Source organism: Mycteria americana, chromosome Z, assembly GCF_035582795.1.
Source record: "Mycteria americana isolate JAX WOST 10 ecotype Jacksonville Zoo and Gardens chromosome Z, USCA_MyAme_1.0, whole genome shotgun sequence".
NCBI classification, from domain to species: Eukaryota; Metazoa; Chordata; class Aves; order Ciconiiformes; family Ciconiidae; genus Mycteria; species Mycteria americana.
The window spans coordinates 9958630-9983225 of NC_134396.1; the positions used below are offsets into that span (position 1 = coordinate 9958630).

Genomic DNA, 24596 nt, shown 5'->3' on the forward strand with positions numbered 1-24596 from the left:
GAGTCTACGACCTCTGGAAGAAGGGGCGGGCAACTCAGGAGGACTACAAAGGTGTAGCAAGGCTGTGCAGGGAGAAAATTAGAAGGGCCAAAGCTGAGCTAGAGCTCAATCTGGCTGCTGCTGTAAAAGACAACAAAAAACAAATACATTAGCAGCAAAAGGAGAGCTAAGGAGAATCTCCAGCCCCTAGTAGACGGGGGAGGGAACACAGTGACCAAGGATGAGGAAAAGGCTGAGGTACTTAATGCCTCCTTTGCCTCAGTCTTTAATAGCAGGGCCAGTTGTTCTCTGGGTACCCAGCCCCTGGAGCTGGAAGACAGGGACGGGGACCAGAATGGAGCCCCCATAATCCAGGGGGAAATGGTTAGTGACCTGCTGCACCACTTAGACACTCACAAGTCTATGGGGCCTTTTGATGAGATCCACCCGAGAGTACTGAAGGAACTGGCAGATGTGCTCACCAAGTCCCTTTCCATCATTTACCAGCAGTCCTGGGGAACTGGGGAGGTCCCAGATGACTGGAGATTAGCCAATGTGACACCCGTCTACAAGAAGGGCCGGAAGGAGGACCCGGGGAACTACAGGCCTGTCAGCCTGACCTCGGTACTGGCAAAGCTGATGGAGCAGATCATCCTGAGTGCTATCACACGGCATGTAGAGGATAACCGAGGGATCAAGCCCAGCCAGCATGGGTTCAGGAAAGGCAGATCCTGCTTGACCAACCTGATCTCTTTCTACGACAAGGTGGCCCACCTAGTGGATGAGGGAAAGGCTGTGGATGTTGTCTACCTAGACTTCAGTAAAGCCTTTGACACGGTTTCCCACAGCACTGTCCTGGAGAAACTGGCTGCTCATGGCTTGCACGGGTGTACTCCTCGCTGGGTAAAGAACTGTCTGGATGGCCGGGCCCAAAGAGTGGTGGTGAATGGAGTTAACTCCAGCTGGCGGCCGGTCACAAGCGGTGTTCCCCAGGGCTCTGTGTTGGGGCCAGTCCTGTTTAATATCTTTATTAATGGTCTGGACGAGGGGATTGAGTGCACCCTCACTAAGTTTGCAGACGACAGCAGATCGTGTGGGAGTGTTGATCTGCTTGAGGGTAGGAAGGCTCTGCAGAGGGACCTGGACAGGCTGGATCAATGGGCCGAGGTCAATTGTATGAGGTTTAACAAGGCCAAGTGCCAGGTCCTGCACTTGGGTCACAACAACCCCATGCAATGCTACAGGCTTGGGGAAGAGTGGCTGGAAAGCTGCCTGGAGGAAAAGGACCTGGAGGTGTTGGTTGACAGCTGGCTGAATATGAGCCAGGAGTGTGCCCAGGTGGCCAAGAAAGCCAATGGCATCCTGGCTTGTATCAGAAATAGTGTGGCCAGCAGGACTAGGGCAGTGATCGTGCCCCTGTACTCAGCACTGGTGAGGCCGCACCTCAAATACTGTGTTCAGTTTTGGGTCCCTCACTACAAGAGAGACATTGAGGTGCTGGAGCATGTCCAGAGAAGGGCAACGAAGCTGGTGAAGGGTCTGGAGCACAAGTCTGATGAGGAGCGGCTGAGGGAACTGGGGTTGTTTAGCCTGGAGAAAAGGAGGCTGAGGGGAGACCTTATTGCTCTCTACAACTGCCTGAAAGGAGGTTGTAGAGAGGTGGGGGTCGGTCTCTTCTCCCAGGTAACAAGTGATAGGACAAGAGGAAATGGCCTCAAGTTGTGCCAGGGGAGGTTTAGACTGGATATGAGGAAATTTTACTTCACTGAAAGGGTTATCAAGCATTGTACCAGGCTGCCCAGGGAAGTGGTAGAGTCGCCATCCCTGGAGGTATTTAAAAGATGTGTAGATGTGGTGCTTATGGACATGGTGTAGTGGTGGTCTTGGCAGTGTTAGGTTTACGGTTGGACTCGATGATCTTAAAGGTCTTTTCCAACCTATACGATTCTGTGATTCTGCAATTTGGATGTTTTGAGACTTACTCAGAGCAGGCCTCTTATTATTTGCATGTGAAATTCATTAAACAAACTTGGCAGAGCCTTTAAAATATTATCTACTGTGATACAAGTAAATGTTGATATGAAAAAACACATTTCAGGCATATATTAATTTTCAAAGCACATTTGGATGCAACAAGCCAATCCATTTTGGCCATTCTCTAATGACTTTTGTAATTTTTGACAAGAGTGATATATAACTGGATGTCTTTAAGTCCTCATATTTCCTGTAAAGTTAATGCTGATACACTATTAAGCTTATTTCAGTGTAATATGCTTAATATAAATTGACAGTATAATTTAATTATTTTCAGAAAGGTTGTTAGTCATAATTAGTTTTACATCAAGAAAGACAGCTGAATATACATGGTTAGAATACAATTGACTTTATAAAAAGTGGCATGTTATCTGACCAGACATTTTATGTTCCATCCTGATCTGTCTTTTCTTTTTTCTATCTGAAGGTACTGAAAATAGCTGTGGCCAAGTTTTCATGACTAGAGCAAACAGAGGCCCATAACATTTCTTACATCCTGCCTATTTTCTATTGTTAACTCAAATTCTTCTGAGAAAGCTCTGTTTGATAGAACAGATGCTTAGGATCATTATATAAACTAGAAATGCAAGTCCTTATTTTATCTTCACTGTTATTTGTAACAGAGCACCTATACATTTTTATTCTACTTTAATGAAGTGTTCTTTCTACTAAGAGAGATGAAGATAAGTCTATTTATTATCTTGTAAAAGCTCATAATTTGACTGATATTAATTTTATTAAAAAAAAAAAAAAATTAAGCTTAGATTCTAAGATAATGTGCCTAAGTACAGATTTAGCTTTCATACAGGCTGGGTCAAAGGCCAAAAGTGATTTTGTGTAATTCATTGATGCCTACTTTTGTTCAGATGGATACCTATTCCCTGTTGAAAAAAGCCACTTCGTTCCTTATGTATTCAGCGTTATGCTCTTGTCATCTTGAGTTTGGCAAACAATAACAGTTACAAATTAAACTATTCAACTTGAATTTAAGTGGACTGCAAAAATATCGCACTTCATTTTTTTTCCCATTAAATTATTAAACAAATCATCGGATACTGTCAATTCTGAATTAAATATTTAGATTAAACATTTAATCTAAATTCAAATATTTAGTTTAAATTCTACTGTGTAAAATTGAAGGTACTTGCAAAATCATCTTCTGGTTTATCTGTGTTGGCCACCTCAGATTTCCAAGCTGCGCTGATGTGATATTTTGCTTGTGTTTAGTTCTTTTGTATGTAAAGTCTAAATTAAAAATTTATACTGTTCATGAATTCACAGAATTAGAATTATAATTTGGTTTGAAGACTATGTTATTTAGATAGTGAGAATTATTACTAGCATTATTATTAATATTGTTAAATCTATATTTACATTTTCTAATTAATAAAACTCCTAAAACCAAACCCACTTCTACCTTTTAGCATCACAGAGGAAGTTATTTTCATTCTATCTTCTTAAAAAGTCTCTTAGACTTTTAAAAATAATATTCTGTCTGAATAGCAAGAAGTTCTTCTGACTGCATAGTATTTTGTATATAAAATATGCTGTCAAAAGAACGACATAATGCAGAACAAGAAATTATGCTGTATCATGAGGACATGTATCCTCAAAATGGCAGACTAGTCTGTGCCAAAAAGACATTTCATTTTTAGGATCTCTTGCAGACAATACTTTTAGAAAAATGTTCTATAATGTTCACCTGAAAAGTATTTTATGAATGAGTCGGTATGGAGGTCTGGAGATCCTGCTCCCTTAAAGCATTTAACTGTGTACTTGCCATTAAGAATGCGAATAATCACACCTCAGGGAGGCTACTTATAATTAATTAATTGGATTGGAGTACGAATACTCAGAGACTTAATTCACCACTACCTTGAATAAGGAGTAGCCATATGCAGTATTTTTGCAAAATGTAAAACTGTATATCGTATCACATTGTCCAGGCGTAAAGCAGTGAGCAGTCAGGCACTTCAACAGCACTTTCTCTATTTATAATCAGTATTATATGGCAAATCTTTAAAAGTAGTCTATCAAAAGGAAGTACCTAGAGTGTACCGAGAAAAAAGTAAGTAGCAAAATATAATCTAAAGTGACTCAACATTTCCCATGGTATTCTTTTCCACTGCACTGGTCTAAAATATACTGACAGTTGCTGTTCTGAAATGGGGAAAAGCTCCATAAATAATAGGTAGGTCAAAGAAATTCTGTCTAATTGGCCTTCTACAAGCTGAAGCAAATGCAAGATACAATTTATTAGAATTTAAAGTGTGGAAGGATAACTGTTAAAACAGTATTAAATAATTTAAGTTAAATAAAACATTTAAAAATCTAAAGTATTCCATGAAACACAGGTTATAAAAAATAAACCAAAAAAGAAAAGATGTCATAATATATCCCTGGGACATATTCTGGGAAGATGGGGATGAGAATCTGATTTATATGTGATTTTGCTAGATGAATACTGATATTCAGCACAGTAAGTGATATCTGCCTTTTAATAAGTAAAATAAAACATGTATTTGTCTCTTATTACAATGCAAGAGTTAGACATTACATTTTCATATTCATATTCACAATAGCAACTCTCATATATATCATAAAAAGAGTTTTAAAAAATCACATGCACTTCATCAGGTTCAACATAACTGGAAACTCATAGAAAAAATTATTTTTAAGCAATACAAGTTCAGTTACAAATTGATTTATTGAATGAGTCCAAGTGGCATGATACCATTGGGATTCTCAATAGGGGAAAAAAGCAGAAAAAACAATGGGGAGGGGGAACAGCAATGGACTCATCACAAATTGGGTACCATGAATTAATGCACACTTACCTACTGGAACTAGGAAACTCCCTCCAATTGCAAACACCATGAAACCTCCATGGGGCCCCCAGACCTCACTCATAAAAATATACCTACACTTCCTACTCACTCGGTTTGGATTTCCCTAGCAATACCGGCATTCCTTCAGCTCTAACACAGTATCTGTTAAAAACAGAAAAAAGGGGTTATAATTTCCTGGAACATACGTCTGGGTTGCTGAATGAAGGAAAGCCTGTGTAAACACAGGTGGGAAAACAGATGGAGAAAGGAAAAGATAGCAGGGACACAAGTCTTATCTTGTGTCCTTTGAGGTGGAGAGGAATTTTGCCCGTGACTACATCAAGGGCAGGATGAGACCACAGTGAACAATCAGTCCTCTGTCCACCAGCAAGAAAGCAAATGAAGTAACAGCAGAGTCCTGAACGTGTTCCCAGAAATCCTCCTTTTACTAAGTTGCGCTGAGACTTCTGGTTGGGTAGTTCTTTTTCTCTTTGTAGGCATGTCAGCCCCACTCTAACACACCGGTTAAGCACAAATGCAGTTCCGCACATGCTTAGCTGGATCAGGACTGTATGCCCAGAGTATTTCCTCTGACTCCACGGGGCTAGCAGCTGGAGGGGAACAGGACATCACGAAACCACTTCTGCTCATCAACATGCTCTGCAGTAGCTTTGGGACAGCTTTAACTTTAATGTTTGCAGGGTTAACAATCTAAGGTGAGTTATAAAATGGCAAAATGGTGCATTTCTCCTTTGTTCCCCAAGTAGGAGCTTGCAGTCCATAGTGGAGCGCATGTGAACACCAGCAGACTGGGGCTGGGACTAGGGGTATGCAGACAAGTTAAGGGTCACGAGACATCAGGGAGCGCAAAAGGCCTTTCCAGAAGGGAGGGAAAACCTGGAAAGCCAGATGTTACTGTGATGACTAATGGAGCCCTAAAAGCCACATGTGGAACCAACTGAGTAAGAGGAAGGAAATTGTTGGAAAGGAGTTCTTTTACTAAAGCAGATTTCTGTTTAGTTTATTACTCTCCTGCATGCTTGTTGTTGTTATTAATCTTGAGACATTTTGAATCACCAACACATATAATATTACTATGGAGTGATTCTGATATAATTTACTCCAGCAAAAATCAGAATTGCCTTGTAGCAGTGGTATTACACCAGTTTATACCAATGTATATTGGTATCATGTAAATTAGATTAGTATTAGGCTCATGAGACACATTATTATTTCCGCTCTGTAAAGCCTCAGTAAATGATGAACTATGCTTCTCTATAATCAAAAGACTCACATTCTCATGCTTCATCTGTAAAGACTTCAAAATCTTTGCTTTTTACCAATTTTAGTGTCTAGTGAGGAAGAAATACGTAATCTGTATCACAAGAAGCCTTTGAGTAATTTCTAACACAATCACCTGGTACTCAGAGGAAAAGGTTTAGTAGGACTAAAACCTGCAATTTCATCCCTACCATTTACTACTGGGATTATTGCATAAATGAGTTTGAACTACTGGGGCATTAAAGAAGAGAAACAAAAATATGCACAAAAATTGGGGAGCTCTCATTCTCCACTGCTGTGCACTTAACGAAGACTTTACATTTTCAGTATTGTAAACTGCAGATACTCAAAACCATGGACCAGATGACAAAAAATTAAATAATTTAGCTATCACAACACCCTAAAAATACAATTGCTTACATTTTTCACCTGCCTCCTGATTCTTATTCTCCAACCCAAGAAGGCTGAATTCAAGTGTGTTCGTCTCAAGCTTGCAATTCAACTTAGCTGCAAACACACGTGCAGTCAGGTTTTCCTACTTGCCCTTCAAAAGAGATAGGTGTAAGCACCTTCCCACTCCTTTCCAACTTCTGAAGGTTGCTTTAGTCTTGTTCAGCTGTGCTCTTGCCCATTGCATGTTCTTCCCTTTCCCATCAATCTCATGCCCACGACGTTCCCCTGCACTCACAGTTCCTCTCTCTCATATTTCTTTGCACTACTCACCTGACTCCTACCCACACAGTCCTCTCTCCTTTGACCTCCATCTCACTCCCCACACTCTTCTGACCTCCCCTATGGTTTGGTCCTATGTGTTAACATAGCCCTGACAATGCACTCTGTCCTGGCCTTCTTCATTCACATTTTACTCTCCCTGCCCATCCTATAGAAGCAGCTAGAAGCAGAAGGTCATAATTTCCATTGAGGGCAACCTTGTTTCCCCTCATATGAAAACGGTGTCAGTCTCAGCGGAGGAAGTTTCTCTTTTATTTGTAATGAGAAAAGACGCATTTACTGCTTTGCTGAAAGTAGCAGCAAGCCCATTCCTAATAACATGGAAGTGGAAGACATTTTTGAAAACAGGGGGAACAAGTGAAGGAAGACATAAAAAGATCCACAGACATTTAGGAAAAATGAGTATTGCTGTATTTCCTCAAAAATAACAAGATATGGTCCAGGAGAATCCAGTGAAAGCAGTTATAGTATATCAAAATCCTGGAATTCTCCACTGGTAACTGTGGCCTGCATCATTTCACTGATGTCGAAATGACTATATAACTGCGCAATATAGTGAAAATGAGCTTTGTGTATTCTTCATTGCCTAATTCCTGTCCCTTCTACAAAAACTCACACAAGCACACCATGTGAGGACAGGGATTTTAAGTTAAGGCAATAAAAGTTACTGTTTTCTTTAAATGTCAGTGAAAGGCAAAGGAAAATGGATTGGCCTGAACCTTTATGAAACAATCCTTCCACTGATCTATGTCTGTTCAAGACATAATTTATGGTACTCTCTTTAAAACATTTCCTCTGTGGTCATTACTGAAAGGTTTGAAAGAACATAGTCAACCTCAAATCAAACTTTTTTCTGAACATATTTATCATCTAATAATTGGGGGATACTGTTTTTTAGTATGTTGACTGCAGATCTGAGGGAGTGTAGACCAGTCACTATTTCTCACGCACTCCCTTACACATTTTGTGTATTCCATCGAAGGTGGAGGGGATACATGACCTAGGGAAAAGGATAGTACCAGAAATTACTTTCAAATTCCTGCTAGTATTTGGAGTAGATACGTGGGATGATAATATCCTTCAGTCAGCAGCCTGAAAAAAACTTGTTGGGATGAAAATTAGCATCGGACATGCTGCTGGGCTAAGGAACGTTCCTGCACACAAAGTTCAAGGTTAGATTTATGAACACACATGAAGGTTAAGGGATAGGATGCTCTTCCTACAGGAATACCAACGAACAAACCATAAGATCTCTGATTACTGTCTTGTACTTACTTCTTCCCTCCAGACAGGAGAAACCAGTAAGCACAGATGAGGAAAGAGGCAGACAGTAATCAAGCCTAGATCTATGGAGGGTTCTCTAGAGTCACCACTCTGCGTCTCCCTCAAAAATCAACAGAAAATGTAAAGCAGAGGTGAAGTGTAATCTGATTAATTTACTCCATTGACGGTTACCCAGGCACATTCTTTTTGAGAAGAATTTCCAAGCAATTGTAAGGTTTATCTAGTTTCATGTGAGACTTATAACACCCAGATCCATAGGGAAGCCTGTTTTTTAATTAAGAGCAAAGATCAGGCAAGAGAATTTAAATGTTCAACAGCATCTCAGTGTTCAAACCTCCAGCTACTTCCTCTGTTACTGCAACTTTTGGTTTTCCAGGCTGTCACTCTCCCAACAGTCTCCATTCAAGCTGCTCCCAAATACTGGTGACATTGCTTTGGTTCTTCTTAAATCTTGGCTTTCACATTAACCTCCAGTTCTCCAACAACTCCAGGGTGTCAGCAGCTTTCTACTAATACAATGTTGTCAATATCCAAACATTTTACATATTTTAAGTTTGATAAACATTTTCCAAATCCAAGGTAGGATGTTGGTGAAACTCTCCATGAGTTCTGGAGGTGAGCCTGCCTCTCCAGGGACTCCTTCTGAATCTCCCCAAGAGCCAGGGTCCCCGGGAAACTCAGCTCTGGGACATAACTGACATCCAACAGTTAGTATCTCTGAGCTGGGACTGGGAACTTCCAATTCATAAGACATTTAAGAATTGAAAAAGGATCCGTTCAGGTATGGCACACCCCTCCCACCTGTGTGTCCTTCCCTTGCTTGTGGGAGCACAAGAGTTGATATTGATTTATTGTGCCATACAGCTATACAGCTGAAGTTGAAGTTATAAATTGCAGCTTCTTAAATGATACCTCAGCCTCAGATTTTGCATGTCTCCATTAGGCAAAAAAGGGGTTATTGGTCTTAGGACTTGAACACAGGCTTATTCTTCCAGCTTGTTATTGTTCCACTGTGCAACACTTCTTGTGTCTGCATTGCTCAGGAAGCTTTACTCGAATTCTGACACATTTCAGGGAAAGAGTGTCTTCTCCAAAGAGAATAGAATATTAGAATTTTTTTTTCCTGCTTTGACAAACCAAACCTTTTTTCATTTCGCAGTTATCCGATGCGCAGCTTGTTTCCTCTCTTTTCAGCTGCAGTCAAATAGGTCATTCTTCTCCAGGGTCTGAAATCCCCTTCTGGGAATTCACAATGCTATATGATATTTTGTTAAAACAGATCTGAATCACAACACTTTGGATCTTAGGGCACTTCCTTTCTCAGCTTCTCTCTCCCTGTCTGCTCATCCTTCCTCTCCTCTCCTTGTCTCTCCTCTCCAGGATACATCCAGCAGCAGCTATCATCTCCCATTTGCCCCAGCAACTGTTAGGCTTTGGATGCATTTGGCCGCATTTTTGCACCCCTTGTCTCATCCCAGCTGCACTCTGGACGAGCAAAACTGCTTCGGTACACAGTGTAATAAGTTCTTGCGGTGTCTGGATATTGCAAATAGCTTATTTTTCATCTGCATTCCTGCTAAGAAGGGTAGCGGATGAACAGGATGAGCTAAGTAGTCGTTTGCACTGCAACAACAGGCTGACAGTTATGTAAAATACTTTCATGTGCAATCGCCTCTGATCCTCTGTTGGTTCAGAGGAGTATTATGGTCAGATTCAGCACGCAGGCTCTTGCAAACTCATTTTCATAAACTGGGGCACTGCTAAGCATAGAGAAGACCAAGACCAAGGTTGCTCTGTTTCTTCATCCTCAGCATTTACCTTTTCTTTCTCCTTAATCTCCTGTCTTCAGCATCTACAGTTTAAGCACGTGGGATAAGCACAAGACCTCTTTACTGAAGTGCTTCTACAAATACTGGTACAAATCACCTTGCAGAGGCTACTGCAGAGTGACAAGGCCTGCTGGCCACATCAGTAGGAGTTGCTTTAGCATGTTATTCTAAAATGTGATTAGTTAAGTAACTCTACAGCCCAATTCAAACACTGAGCCCAATTCACTTTTCTAAGGTTCCCACTTCTGTATACCAGCCAAATGCCACTGATTAGGCTTTCAACTGAACATTTTCTGAAAGGCTTTTGACTCAGTTCTGGGATGATTCATGGGATTCAACAGAAAATTAATACAATGACCAACTAACTGTAACTGTCATGGGCAGCAGTGGTACACACAAATGTTCAGTCAGCTTCTGGAAACCAGCCTTGCTCCTACTCTCAGAAGCAGACTATCCTACTGCACAAAGACAATTTACAGTCACAAGAAACAACATTTTCATACTGGTCAATTATTATACATAAAATTTCATCCAAAAATTCATCCAATACATAAAATATTTCATCCAAATATAAATATTCAGATGCCTCCATCTAAATGAAAACCTATTTTTCATTGGGATTACCAGATGAATTTAATTTGGATTAAAATTCACATCTGTTTTTTGTTAATATACATCTGTTAGAGAGCTACCTAGTCAGACAGGGAGCCCAGTTTCTCACAGTGTATGCTGGAAGGACAAACATTGCTGTGTGCCTAAAATTCAGTGAAAAAGCACTAATAACAGCTTGAAATATTCATGAATACCAAAATATCCTGTAAAAATAATGGTCTTTTACGCACTGCCTAATATTGTACTTCTTACAGTGATTTTTACCTTTTAGAAGTAATTTACATTTATGACTCAAAAATTGTATCCCTTTTCAAAGAAGATAAATCCTGTTTATTTTACCTTTAAATAGCTATAAAATGACTATGCAAATTATTGTATTTTTATTTAAATACTGTCTGTTAAAGTGCTCTTAATTCAAAATAACCTCAAAATTCAGGAAGGTCATTCTGCATCTTCAATAGCTATCCTCACAACAGTAAGCAGACTCTGAATGTCTTATTCAGAAATATTTTGTGCATTCTTCACTGCAGTTGGAATTGTCTAGGCAAATGACACTCAGTAGACTTATTCTGATGTCTCTGTGTGTCTGATATCCGTACATGTTTTGCTCTAGTGCATTCACTCCAATGTTATAATTAATTTTTTCCTACTCACCTCCGAAGTAAGAGCCATCTGTCAGCTTCAGCTCCTTGTTGGATTTGGTGATGACACCAGCAACACCATGCTGAATGAAATACATCTTTTTACCCACAGCCCCTTCTCGGATAATATAATCTCCAGGTTGGAACACCTCAAATCGCAGTTTGCTTAGCATGGCAGTCACAAAATTTGGGTCTGCATTAGCAAAAAGAGGCATTGTAGCAACCAGCTTCCGACAGTTAAAGTTGACAATCTCCTAAATGGGAAGGAAACATAATGATAATGATGGTCAGCAAATATATACAATATGATGGGCATTGAAAAAAAGACTTCCTGCTTTCTTAACAAAGAATTTCTTTATGCTCATATTGGACTTTTCTGTGTTTCTTTCTGTGCCTAATTTTTTAATAGTTTCATTATATTTTCATGTGTTTCTAGTGAAGTGATTGAAACAACAGTGCAGTCTGATTTGTATTTCTGAGGTGAAAGGTTGTCTTCTTCAGGCAATTTTTCACATGTTATTTATTATTCTGCTTGGATTTTAAGGGGAAAAATATAACAGAAAGATAAAAATTAAATAGGAATTACACTGCCTGACAATGAGATTAGCTGCTGCAATAACTGTATTAAGTGATAAAGTTATGCAAGCCCTGTGTTTTCAAATATTACACCAGTAACATCCTTCTGATCAGAACAACTCCAGTGGTAATAGAAACGTACATTGCAGTTAGCTGCAGGGCTAGTGGAAATCAACAGGAAAATTTCCTTCCCAGAATTTAATTTATTTTATAAACATAGAGGCATACATTCCTGCCCTTCAGAGAAATGCATATACAGTAGACCTTTATATGCAGGAAGCACTGCTATTTTCCTAAGACTGCTACAGGCCTTACGGGCGTCTTCCACCAAGAATATTTACATTTACAGAGCCAACTAGGAGCACATCTACATGAAAGTATTAGTACCAAAAAGCTATAAATGTCCTACTTGCTTTAAATAAAAAAAATGAACAATTTCTGAAAGAGTTTCAAGCTCATTCTTGCAGACCTTACTTTGTCTTAGGAAAATTAACATGGTCAGTTGTCATACAGATTTAACAGTGTATTGAAGAGCTGAGACCAATCAGTATTACACACGGAGAGGGGCTCAGGCAGGCAATGTCTACTGAGTTAGCAACCCAAACATGACAGAAAGAGCATATATGATCATCTGTATATAAATGCACACAGAGCAAATAAAAGAAAAATATAACCAGCAGCCACCTAACTTCTTTGGAAAACTAAATATAATTTCATTGCCAGTGGAGTATCCCTAGCATTTCTTCCACTAAGCCAAGGCTTTGTGATTGATGTAAAGGAGAAATCCCACCTACCAGTGCTCTCACCCCCTTGACTGCTCTCACCCCCTTGACTGCGGCTTACTGCACTCCTGCTGGAAGTTGCTTTTTCAATCTCCTATGCATCTGTCGTCACAAACTTATATATCTCATATAGCGCATGCAGCCAGCTCTCTGGGCAGCAAGCTCAGACATACTTGTCCACAGTTCAGACAAATTCCTTTCTTCTCCTCCCACCCCCACCATGTGATATCCTGCTTGTAGACATGATGGGGAAGTTCAACTAATTCCACAGTATAAGCAACAAAACCATAATGGGTTCTTCAAATCAGTCCCCTTGCATCTAGGAAGGAGGTGGGAATCTCCCTTTGCAGGGAAGCCATTGGCTACTGAGGCAATTAAGAAGCATGGGTGCGATCTGAGAGTGAAGAAACAACTGCCTTTCCCAGAGAAATTACATCCTTTCAAAATAAATCCAGAGGAACTTGGGAAAAGAATGTGAAACAAAATGTCTCACCAGGCACCTGGGAAGCAGAAAGCTGTTATCTCCAGCAATGTCTTATTTTCCATTAAAGAAAGAAAAAACAGGGCAAAATTACTTCCTAGTGCTACTCCTAGGATAGACTTACGGTATCTTCTGACAGTCCCACAAGAAAGTGTCATTTTATAAAGGCAAGGTGGAAATACAACTGTCTCTAAGCGGAAAAGAACATTGATTCTTAACAACGAGCAGTACAGTGATTCTCTTTAACCCTGGTCTCAACAGCATCAGATCTATGTACTTAGATAAACACTATATAGATAAACACTTTCTCCCCCTCCTCTTTTTTTCCTCTGCAATGAGCCAAGGAGATATTAAAAATATATAATTTTATGTAATTATAATTTAATGCAGATTTAATTCTAGAATTATTGGGTTAAAGATAGAGTGAATGAAGATTAAGATACTGCATCTTTGAAGTCAAACACTAAACTCCAATTGAATTCAGTGGGGATACGATTCCACCAAGAACATTTTATCTGAGAATTATTTATAAGTGATGGAAATACAACACTCCTCTTCCATCACTTTTCACTGTACTGCCTCAATCCCCCCCACCCTCTCTGATTGCCATAACTTCCCCTTCTTATCAGTGTTTTGGCATGCCTGAAACACTGCATCATGTATGGACTCCATGGGTAAGAAAAACGGGCTAGATTAAGCAGGAGCAGACAGATCTGAGACCAAGAGCAGACTTCTTCATGGTTGCATGAAACTTGAAATGTACAGGAATACATGGCAGGAACGGAAACAGAAGAGATGTGAGGAAAAGAGCACTGAGATTTGTAATGACTGGGAGCCTCCTACTTACAGAAAGGAAGAACAGTCTGGCTATGACTCCCACCCAGCACAAGCAAAGACATGGATGCTACTGGTGCAACACTATGGGACAATACTATCTATGCACATGACATCAGAATCAGACCTTAAAAAAAACCCACAAACTTGTCTTGCTTGTAAAAACACATGGAAAATTTGATGCAAGATGTGGTGCTGTTTGCTTGAATCCAAAAATTATCTCAAGCAACAGCACTACAAGGTGTGAACTACCAGATAGGTGTTATTGGCATTCAAGATCAGTGAATCCTGCTGAGTCATTAAGTCAAGAGGAGTAATCCCAGGCTACTCCTTCAAGTATATTCTGTATGAGGGAATAAATATTAAAAAGAGATTCCAGCTGACTGTCTTTCTAAAGGATGAGGAAAAGCCTGTTTTCCTTCTCATCTAAATACTCCATTTCTCAGTAAAGCTTCAGCCACCACCTCCCTCCCAAAGGAAAGTTATTCTCTGCTCCCACTGCTCGCAGTATGGTGGCATCACGCGGGGAGTCCCAGACTACATCCTCAGCTCCGTATGAGACTGCCTTACTGCAGTCTCGGCTGATGCTGGAAAGCTGGCAATAAGTATTACTTGTCTTGCCTTGCTCAGGGACTTTTCAGTAGACTTGCTGCTTGTTTTCTGTTTCTGAAAGTGAACAGCTTGTCTTGCATGCCCAGGAGGCAGAGAAAGGAAATTACTAAAGAAAGCAAAAATTGACTGGAAATTATACAGAAGCTGGTGGGGAAGTACAGAAAAGGCTGGGAGAATGGAAAGTTCAACTCCAGTTATGATCAGGAAGAAAGAGTGAAATAGGCCTAGGTGGAGCAGTATTAAGAAAGAGAGAATAGGAGGAAAACAAAAAGAAGGAACACGAAGACCCAGAAGAAAGGGAAAAAAGAAGGCAGGAAGGTTGACTTTAAAAACAGATTGAGAAACTGAAAATCCTGAAAAAGTGAGAGCATGGGAGAACAAAACCTGAAGAAAAGGTGTCTGGAGTGAAAGCTGAGAAGTAGGGCAGATGAAGTAAACAAAAGGGAAACTGGAAAAAAAAGACAAGTGATCAGTAACGTATCTTAATAGCATCATAGGAAAGCATGATATAGACAGAGGGGAGAATTCAGACCTGCATGACTCCTCTGTGCACAGCCAGTCCAGCCCAAACAGAAAGGAATTCATCTCATCTTGGGAATGCCAACAAGACACACCTTTGTTGCAGGATTTTCACCGTTGGAATGTCATGTCCTTTTATGGCTTCACCTTCTGTCCGCCCTTCTCTCTCGATATGTAATTTATATCTGGATATACCCCTGTATACACACACGTTACCTGCTCAGCCTGAGTTGCCTAATGAAGGTACCAACAGAGCTACAAAACCACCCTGCTGTGGTAATTTCAGCCGTTATGTCCTAGTAATGCATTCATTTTATTGATTAGTTTTCTGTGAAAGTTTATGCTAAAGTACAAACTTTCCTTATTTAAGACATTAGAAGGTGGAAAATTACTGAGGGAGAAAGGAATGTGTCATTTTTAAGTGCTTTGTTTTTCTTTAAAGTGTTCTTTTGTTTAAATATGAGATCATTCAGAGCAAGTAAAATACATTTCCCTGAGTCTTAATCACAGGCAGTGCTTCGATCTCAGATTCTTGTGTATTACTTTAAATATCATCTTGGGGAGAAAGAAACATTAAAGATTATGAACGTGTTTTATGTAACTCAGAAAGTATTAGGAGAAATAGTTCTGTGTTTTAAAAGAAAGGTAACAAAAGAACAAACTGCCAAATTAAAAGTTGACATTTTGTGCAGAGAAAAATCTTTCACTCATATATTCTTTGAGTTTGTTCTTTGGAGCCTGACTGGAACCAGATTATGCTGCCTAATATGGTATCTTAATTAAATGAAATAATAAAGATTTTGTCTCACCTCTACAGGAATACCAAGTGAAGCCTGAGGAAAGGATTAGGAGTGTATTATATAGCTGAAGTCGCTGAAGGGCAAGAGTGATTCAGACCTACACGGAGCAAGTGTTGGTCTAGTTCAAGTATTGGTCTTTGTTACACAAGAACTACGTCAGAGGTGCAATGGTCTGTTTTATATAAGAGATTGCTTAGGTAGTTACACTGGCTGCTGCTCCTTTATAGTGTACTGGTTTTGTTACTCATCTTGGCCTTCCTGGCTATTTTTTCAAACCGATGTTAAAGCATCAGATATTATAATTTTGCGCGGGTTCAATATTTCTGGACAACTGCTCCAATGCATCTCAACATGTCACATTTACAGAGGCAGCCACAAGGCTGTCCTAGCTGTGACTGGGGCACTGCGGTGGCCAACTCCTCTGATGGCATATGTAAGAATTTTTAGGACCTTTTCTCCAGGAGAATATTTTTAGATAGAGGTAGTCCTTTTAGTTAGACTGACTGGAAAAAGCTGTTGCTAGAAAAAAGCAGACATAGTTCTTGAAAGATCTGTATGCCTGAAAGGTTCTTTGCTTTTTCCCACTATTGAAGTTGAGCATATAAAAGGTACTACTTCCATCTACAAACTATGTCCTTCTTATGTGCAGGCCACCAAAGTCTGTTTATGACTACATCAAAAAATAGTTTAGTTTCACTGGGTCACTTCTACACACTATTGTAAAAACCTAGTGCATAACTTTAACAATGCACATTTTTTTTCTGAGTGTCCCTCCTTCACACTCTGCTTTCAAAGGATGAGAAACTAAATCAGTCTTAATTTCCTGGCCATTGAAAGGAAGAAATCATTTTATTGAGAAAGCTATTTTTTCTCTTAGAAATAACTCACAGAAGAAAAATTACTGAGCAAGTGATTAAGAGAGAACTATAGGAAAAAGCATGATCTTTAGGGATTTGGGGCTGTATGAGCAGGTTAAATATATTTAAACTGGTTTTAAGGAGTCATATTCTGAATGTGTTCATTATTTCCTGTAATTTTTTAACCCCTTGGTCAATTACAGTCAACTTTGGCAAAAAGGAGGCACCTCACTGATATTAAGTTCTCATAGGTTTTATGACAGCAGGCAATCAGGAGGACTAGGATTAGTACCTCACTGAGGGAATGACTACATAATTAGCTCACAACTTATTTAATGCCAGAAAATCTACATGTGGCAACAGGATGCAATATTCTTCATTTCTGGTGCACCTGAAATTGTTCAAATTGCTTTGACACATTCTGTTTAATCATCTACACAGAGTGCATGACTTAAAAATAAATTTTTTGCAGAGGCTTTGATATGAGTAATAATGACTATGTACATGCTTCTCTTTGAATGGGATTTTCACAATTTTCCATTTTTCAATTACATTTATCAATTTTAACACAGAGTCTGCTTAAATTTTACTTACAAATAGGGTAACTCTTGGATATCACCATTTATGTCTAGAGCTTCATTGAGAAACACAATTCTTTTTTTTCAGGACTTTGATATTTTGCCATTCTGTTAACATAGTTGGATATTGCATGTGTGTGTGTTTTAGAAAATCTCACTGTCTAGCCCCTCCAGCTATACATTTTAAAGCCCAAGAATGCTCTGATCTGAGGTAACCTACCTGTTTGACCTACAGATAAGCACAAAACCTGAAAAAATTCTGATCTCTAAGGCAAAGACAGTCCATGTGATCTCAGTTCTCTTGAAAACCAGCGGCCAGCCTGTGTATTTACACTTTCAAAGCCCTCAGGTCCCCAAGGCCTCCAGCATGCAGAAAATTTTCCAGCTAGTCGTGAGATAAGCTTAAGCAGGCAAAAGGAAGGGAGGAATAAATATGCTTTGCACCCAAATGGTGAATGAAATCCCCTGCTTGGATTCTACCAGGACTGAGTTGAAGCAGGGGTTTTTTTTCTGTCTAGCTCTGTTCAACTTAGTCTAAGACAAGTCAGCCTTAAAGAGAGCATATGGTAGCTAGTGTTCCTGTCTCCTAAGAGAAAGCAATCTTTTTTATGCATTTGCAAGCAGAAGGGATATGGATTTGACCAATTATATTTTCTTGGCTTCATTGATTAAATGTTGGCCTTCCACATACTTTGCTATCATTCCCTACTTGATTAGAATTTTCTATTCAACTCCTTATAGGCATTTTTATGCTTCAGAATTATTATTGCATTAAATTCAAAGGCAGACAGGATAATCCTTTTGAGGATATATGGTTCAACCAAACCTCCAATAAAGTAATTCTGATGAAGGATATCCATCTTTTTCCCAGCTTGTTAATTGATTTAATGGAGCTTAAGGGAGAGCAGTTCTGTGCATCTCATGCTTCCTTTCTCTGGATCTTCTATTATATTTAGAAGATTAAAAAAAAGCAAAAGAGGAGAGAAAGAAAAAAGACACTGTCTATCCACCCTTTCATTCACGCAGTTGTCCATCCATTCCTTAACTGGACTAATTTTAAAGGGAATTTAGCTTTCATCTTCTTCAATGTTCTGAAATGTTCTATGCCTCTTAAGTTTGGTTTCCAGCTAGGAAAAGGATGAAATGCATCAAAATGAGAACAGCGATACAGGCAATGTTTTAAGGCAGTCTGTAATTATGAGATAGCCAGTCTAATTTCAAAAGCCTGAGAAGTCCTGATAATCCAGATTAGTATTTAAAGTGTGGTCCAGTTAACTAATCTCTACTTCTTGCAGGTTTTCCCTTCTGAACTGTACTGCTGAACAAATTTCCTGAATGCTCTTAGTAAAAAAACACTCACAGTTCATTCCAGAAGGTAATATGGAATTAGTGCTGTACAATACAGCAGTTGCTGTAGAGGCTGTTCCCTTTTAACAACTGAATAAAAAAATTGCAATTTGCAAATGTTTTTAGCAATCACTGTTTCAGTTTTCTGCCCCTAAGTAACCAAATATCTTCATTCCCATTCATGTGTGTACACGTTTGTGTGTTATACTCACTAATACTATAGTATTTACTAAATAATATCTTGGGCAGGGGGAACTTAAGACTGAAATCTTGGTTTAGTAAGGCATTTTAAATATCGAAGTTGTGCCATTATGCCAATGAGACTACCCATTTAAACACATGTGTTGTCAAATTGTGGCAGAAAGGTGACTACTAAGAGATGTGAAGTTTACAAAACCCTATTGGTATCCATATTCTACTGGTACCCATATCAGAAACTTGTGTTAGTACATGGAAGAGTGGTGTGAATTAGTCATCATGTTTGTTGTACAAATGAATGAAGCACCCCTTGTGTTTTTCTAAAACAGTGATTAAGAAACAAGAGAAAGTTGGTTTTGCTAATCACTACAAAACTTTGTCTAGTCTGCTTAGTCACAGGTTAATATCTAAAAGCATTGCTTTTCCACTGTCTCTGGAGCTTCCAGTCATCTCCTCTATCTGGTAATCTGATGATTCTGGAAACCATATTCATTCTTGTGCATTTGTACTGAAACTCCAGTGATACCACTTGCTAACACTAATCAATCTGTGGTTGACCTTGTATGTGATCTGTGTGGCAGCTACTATTTTTTTCTACTATATCCTTACAAAAAAAAAAAGCTCAAATGCTACTTACAGCTTTTCTGAATGAAGAGTAATTCTTATATTCACTACAGTCAGTGAGATTTCACCTGATTGCCAGAAAAAAGTGGTTTTGTTTTAGAATAATGCTGTAAAGAGGGCTGCTGTTCTCAGGACAGTGCTTGATTCACCTGATTGCAAAGGAAGAGTAGTTGTGCATGAGAGCAAGAAAAAGAGGAAGAGACAGTGGAGTTTCACAAAGGCAGCCTGAGTTACACTTACATTTGTGTGACTTATTAGGTACAATTTATTCATTTGGGTGCTTTGTTGTGTAAAATATGTCAGTCAGAATGCAGGACAGCATGTGATGCCTGAACAACACACTTTCTCTTGCTGAAGAAAGGGAAGGCCATGAAGAGAATAACTTGTGGATGAAGGCAGGGAGGAAAAAATCTGTGTTTGAAGCTAGCAGGGGGCTAACTGGGGGATAAAACAACGTACTAGATGGCAGGAAAAAATCAACATGCCTTAGGAGAAATAGAAAGCTATGGCTTGGATATAAATTTCTGTGTTGTCTTATTTCTGATTTGCACTTGTTTGATCAAGATGAGAAACTGAAGCTGGGAATGCTTCCACGGAGATTTTACTGTGAGCTCTGCAACAGGCAAGAAATTCCTTCTGCCATTCCATCCCTCCCTCTTTGTCCCCTCCTCTCATCTCCCGTCCCCTGTGTACTGCAACCCAAATGGCCAAAACAACTGAGTCAGCAAGGAGGTAGTTCTCAAGAGAACATGCTCGATCTACACCCGATGTGTATGTTTAGCTGACACAGTAACAACAACAACCAGTAAAACAGTTATTTAAAAATCAGCGGTGATTTGTTCACTGAGTTATTTTAAAGCTCTCCAAGAGCTCTGGATCAGAAATACTGTTATCTTGTTAATTGCTAGGTTAACACTTACTTCTTATTATTAATTAAAAGCTCATTGGTTCAAAGCCTCTCTCTCTAAAATTTTTAAGTGGCTTAAATTAAATCTTACTGATCATACTGGATAAATCCCAGTTAGCTGAGCTTGAAATATCCACACTGAAATTATGTTTAGAGTTTTTAAGTACATTTCTGTTCGCATCTAATTTGATTTGTAACTATTCAGTGAAGGCCTACTCTATACTGCGATATGGGAGAAACAGCAAACTCCTAACTTTATCTAACACACAAATTCTAAACTTTGCTACATCATGTATAATCCGCATCTTAAAGTGGTGAAAAAAAGCATTTGTAAACAATGAGAAGATTTATTTAGATTTCTTAGACAAATGTGTGACAGAACCCCGAATGCCTGTGTGTGTGTATGTGCTAGAATATTTACAATGTCAGCTATAGATGTACACATCTATATATAACAGAAGGATATAAAAAGAAAGATAAGGAGGATGCACAATCCCTTTCTAATTCTCAATCAGCCTTTGTCACTGCCTTGCTTTGTGAACTGGGACAAGCTAATTATGAGACCACTTGAATTTGCCTTCTAAAGGAAACTACTCAAAAGGGTGCGGGAGTGGGATCAGGCGCAAGGGCTCAGTGATGTTATGTTGTGAGTGGCAACTTGTGACATGAGTGTAAGGAGCTCATGACCCACATTCAGGCCACTGCGCTGGAGAGCAGCACGCAGAAGTAGAAAAAGACTGAAAGCGCTGATTCTAGAGCCCAGTTTTACAGTGAAACATGAGGATGATGCTCAGCTGTAAGGGTGAGACATGGGGAGCTGGCTCCAGAAGATATATCATCAGATGGTAAAATGAAGATGAAGTCTCTGGGAATAACTTAGTAGAGTGACAGCCAGACAGCCCTGAAGATAGAATTTGCTTGAGAGTGCCACTTCGGCTAATATCGGTAGCTGCAGGGGACGGAGATGCGTAACTGGCACGGGAGGTGTAAAGAGTGGAAGAAATTCTGAGTGCAAGTAGGCATGGTGACAGCAAGAACAGCCTCGACAGCAGATCATGTGGAGGAAAGAGAAGGCAAACTGGCAGAAGTAGACTAGTCAATGTGAATTAGTAATAACAGCTGGAGTAAAAGTAATGCATCAGACTCTAAACATCCAGTAGCCAGACACACTTAATAATGGCATAGTATGAGAGTAACAAAGAAAGAGTCACATTACAACTAGGAGCCAAATCATGGTCAAGACTTGAAAGATCAAGGATGCATGGGACATCCTCAGCATTCGTACATCCCAAAAATTTTTGTTCTAGGGAGCATGGAGAGGAAATGGCTATGTAAATAATAAACAATAAACCAGGGGAGATACATGTAGCCTTCAGTCATCTACATTTAGTAATTATACTGTGCTTGCTCTCTGCATGCAATCACTACGGCCTTAAATATTTGTGCTTGTGCTTTCTTTCCAGGACTAGACATGCACTAAAAGCAAGGGGCCCTGAGGACAGCAGGGCACTCAGGAACTGCCATTAGCATCTGTGCATGAGACCTGGCAGCCACAGGATGCAGGTGCATAGGCACTGCCATGTTCTTTACATCAGTTAAATATTCTTTTTCAAAACAATTTCAGTTCATCTGCTTGCCCAAAGTTTTACATTTATTTAACCATTAATAGCATTTAAGTCTAATTACATTACTCACTTCATGAATTAAATATAGGCTGAGGATTATTTCCAGAAGAAATACGTTCCTATAATTTATTCAGAAAGATTTTCAGATGATCTTAAGACTACATCTTAATCTCTACTTTTATGAATAAATTTATCTATGTTGATTTTATAACATAGGAGAGCCCTTAAAATCCTCGTCATTACAGTTCATTTTAAGGTAATATATTATAAACATAGGCTGGTGGCATAAGAAATATGTCTTGAGATATACTGTAACAGTGAGAAACATAAAGACCATATTGGAGTACCTAAATGCAATGTATGTACTTAGTACTATGCAAAGATATCAACAGAGTATTATACAGTATTTTTGTCACACATACATCGTGGACACATACGTTTGCATGTATGTGCCTGAAAGTCTGTGTATGTATGTATATACATGCATATAGATGCTCTCCCATGCATGTACACATATGTGTACATGGACATATCTATATGTGTACAAATGCACATATTTGTACATTTAATGTAAAAAAATCAAAGTTTAACTAATTTATGTGACACATTAGAACTATATTTCAAATTAGTTTTAGTTAAATATTTAGAAGTTAATATAACTTATGTAAAGAGTGTGTGCTTGTATAACTGAAGTTATAATCTACAAGCAAAAAGGTGAGAGGAAAGAAGATTCTGCTCCCAGTCCCAATTATGCTCTTTGCAAATGAAATGTCCTGATGTTCTATATTCTGCAAGGACACATGATCTGTATCTATTTTCAGCGAACATCTTCTCACATGGTGGCCTAAAAATAGGCCAGCCATGAACTTTAAATAATGGCTCAGGAAGGGTATTAACCTCTTTCTCACATTCTAAGTTTGTCCCATTGCTGTAAGTATCAATATTATGAAGAACGTATCTGGTGTTAGAGAATGACAAAGCAAGCTACATACACCTCCATTTCTGCTTCTCTGCAGATGTCATTGCCTCTTAATTCCTTTCAAGGTCTGTTATATATTAAGCCGTCCACACATAATATTGACAGCATTTCTCTTCCTCTAGTAGTGAATCTGTTTTGTGCCAGATGCTAAAAAAGCATGAAATATTTCATTTCCAACCCCTACTGATGGGAGACTTTCTACTCTTGGTGAAAGGTGGATGATTATGAAAGCTTGCATTTTCATAAACACACAAGTGTTTATACAATGTGTGGCGATGAGTGGTACAATGAGTAGCTAGATTTTTGTTTCACGGACTGTGGATATCTGTACTAGCCACTGTATCTCCTAAATAGTTTGTTACAACTCCCATAGCACAATGCTCTTATCAAGTATATTTTTCAAATTATTCTCAGTAGTTCTACTCTTTTCTTACTTTTTGAATAGACAGAGACCCATCTTTGCTTCCTGATTTTCAATTTAGTACAAGAAAAAACTCCTCACTATGAAATAAACTTATTTTTAATACATGTAAGTGACATTCCTGAGATTATAGAAATAAATATTAAATAGTTTTCAGTTGCACAGTTCACTAATGACTGCAATCCAGACTCAAATGAAAACTGTCAATTACAAAGAATGTGGCTTTTCTTTAAAATATATATAATGACACAGGTATTTATATTATCTACAAAATAGTTTAGCCTTCTAGCAAGGCACCGTCCGTTGCTTCAAATGTACTACAGTGATCAGAGCGCACAAACATGCAATGATCAGCTCATAAAACTTGCAACTGTATGTGCTTTAGGGCACCTTATTAGTATCCTCTCAACCAACCACAAAGTTTTTGCTTTTCATAAATGAGGGAAAATAAAAAATGGATTTATTCAGAAGAAAATTAACAAGCACAGACTCCACAGAACAAACTGGGAGATTAAAATCCTCTTAGGGGAACTCCTTGCCAGTCAGTGCTCTATTCCTACCGAGGCTGGCTTAGGATCAAGTGCTACCACTGAGCAGGACTGTGTGAAGGTATCATGAAAGAGGTGGAGACAACAGATAAAAACCATTGCCTTGAACTCAGTCCAAGAGCTACCGGGAAGTCTATACCTGTACTCACAATGTCAGACTCCACATTTTGCACCAGCTTTTAACTCCACTCATCTCTAACAGTCTTGTATCATAGTAGTTGAGTCCCAAGGGGAGGAAGACTGTTGATAATCACTGAAAATATCGGACACTAAGTTTCTTCAGTGTTAGACATTTATCTTTAAATTAAACAAGTGTAATTCAACACCTTGTGCATCCATATCTATGCTAAATTTAATTATCTGTCCACTTATAAGTAATTTCAGAAATTTTTTTGCAATTCCCATTTCCATTTAATCTCATATAAAGACTCTTCATCAAAAGAGATTACACTTTCAATAGATTATTTTGCAACTGAGGAGGAGGCCCCTGATTTTTCAGGTACTAAGACTTTAGAAAAAAAATCAGTATTTCACCTTTGGCTTACCTGAAAGACAGTTTTTAGAGACAAGATTGTAAGTATTTGCTTATTGTGTTTGCTAGATAACAGCAACAGTCCAAAACTACAGATTAGACAGAGTTTTGTGCAGGTTTCAAAATAATGTACAATTTTTTTGTTCAAGTGGCACT

The 24596-nt window shown here is 38.9% G+C and overlaps 1 protein-coding gene across 1 annotated transcript in view; it reads right to left on the reverse strand.

Moving 5' to 3' along the window:
- HCN1 (hyperpolarization activated cyclic nucleotide gated potassium channel 1) overlaps positions 1-24596 on the reverse strand; it is a 208130-nt gene that overhangs the window by 13806 nt on the left and 169728 nt on the right. Inside the window, exon 6 of the mRNA XM_075527431.1 lies at positions 11234-11474. Within this exon, the coding sequence (XP_075383546.1) occupies positions 11234-11474 (241 nt within the window). The remainder of the gene's footprint in view (positions 1-11233; positions 11475-24596) is intronic.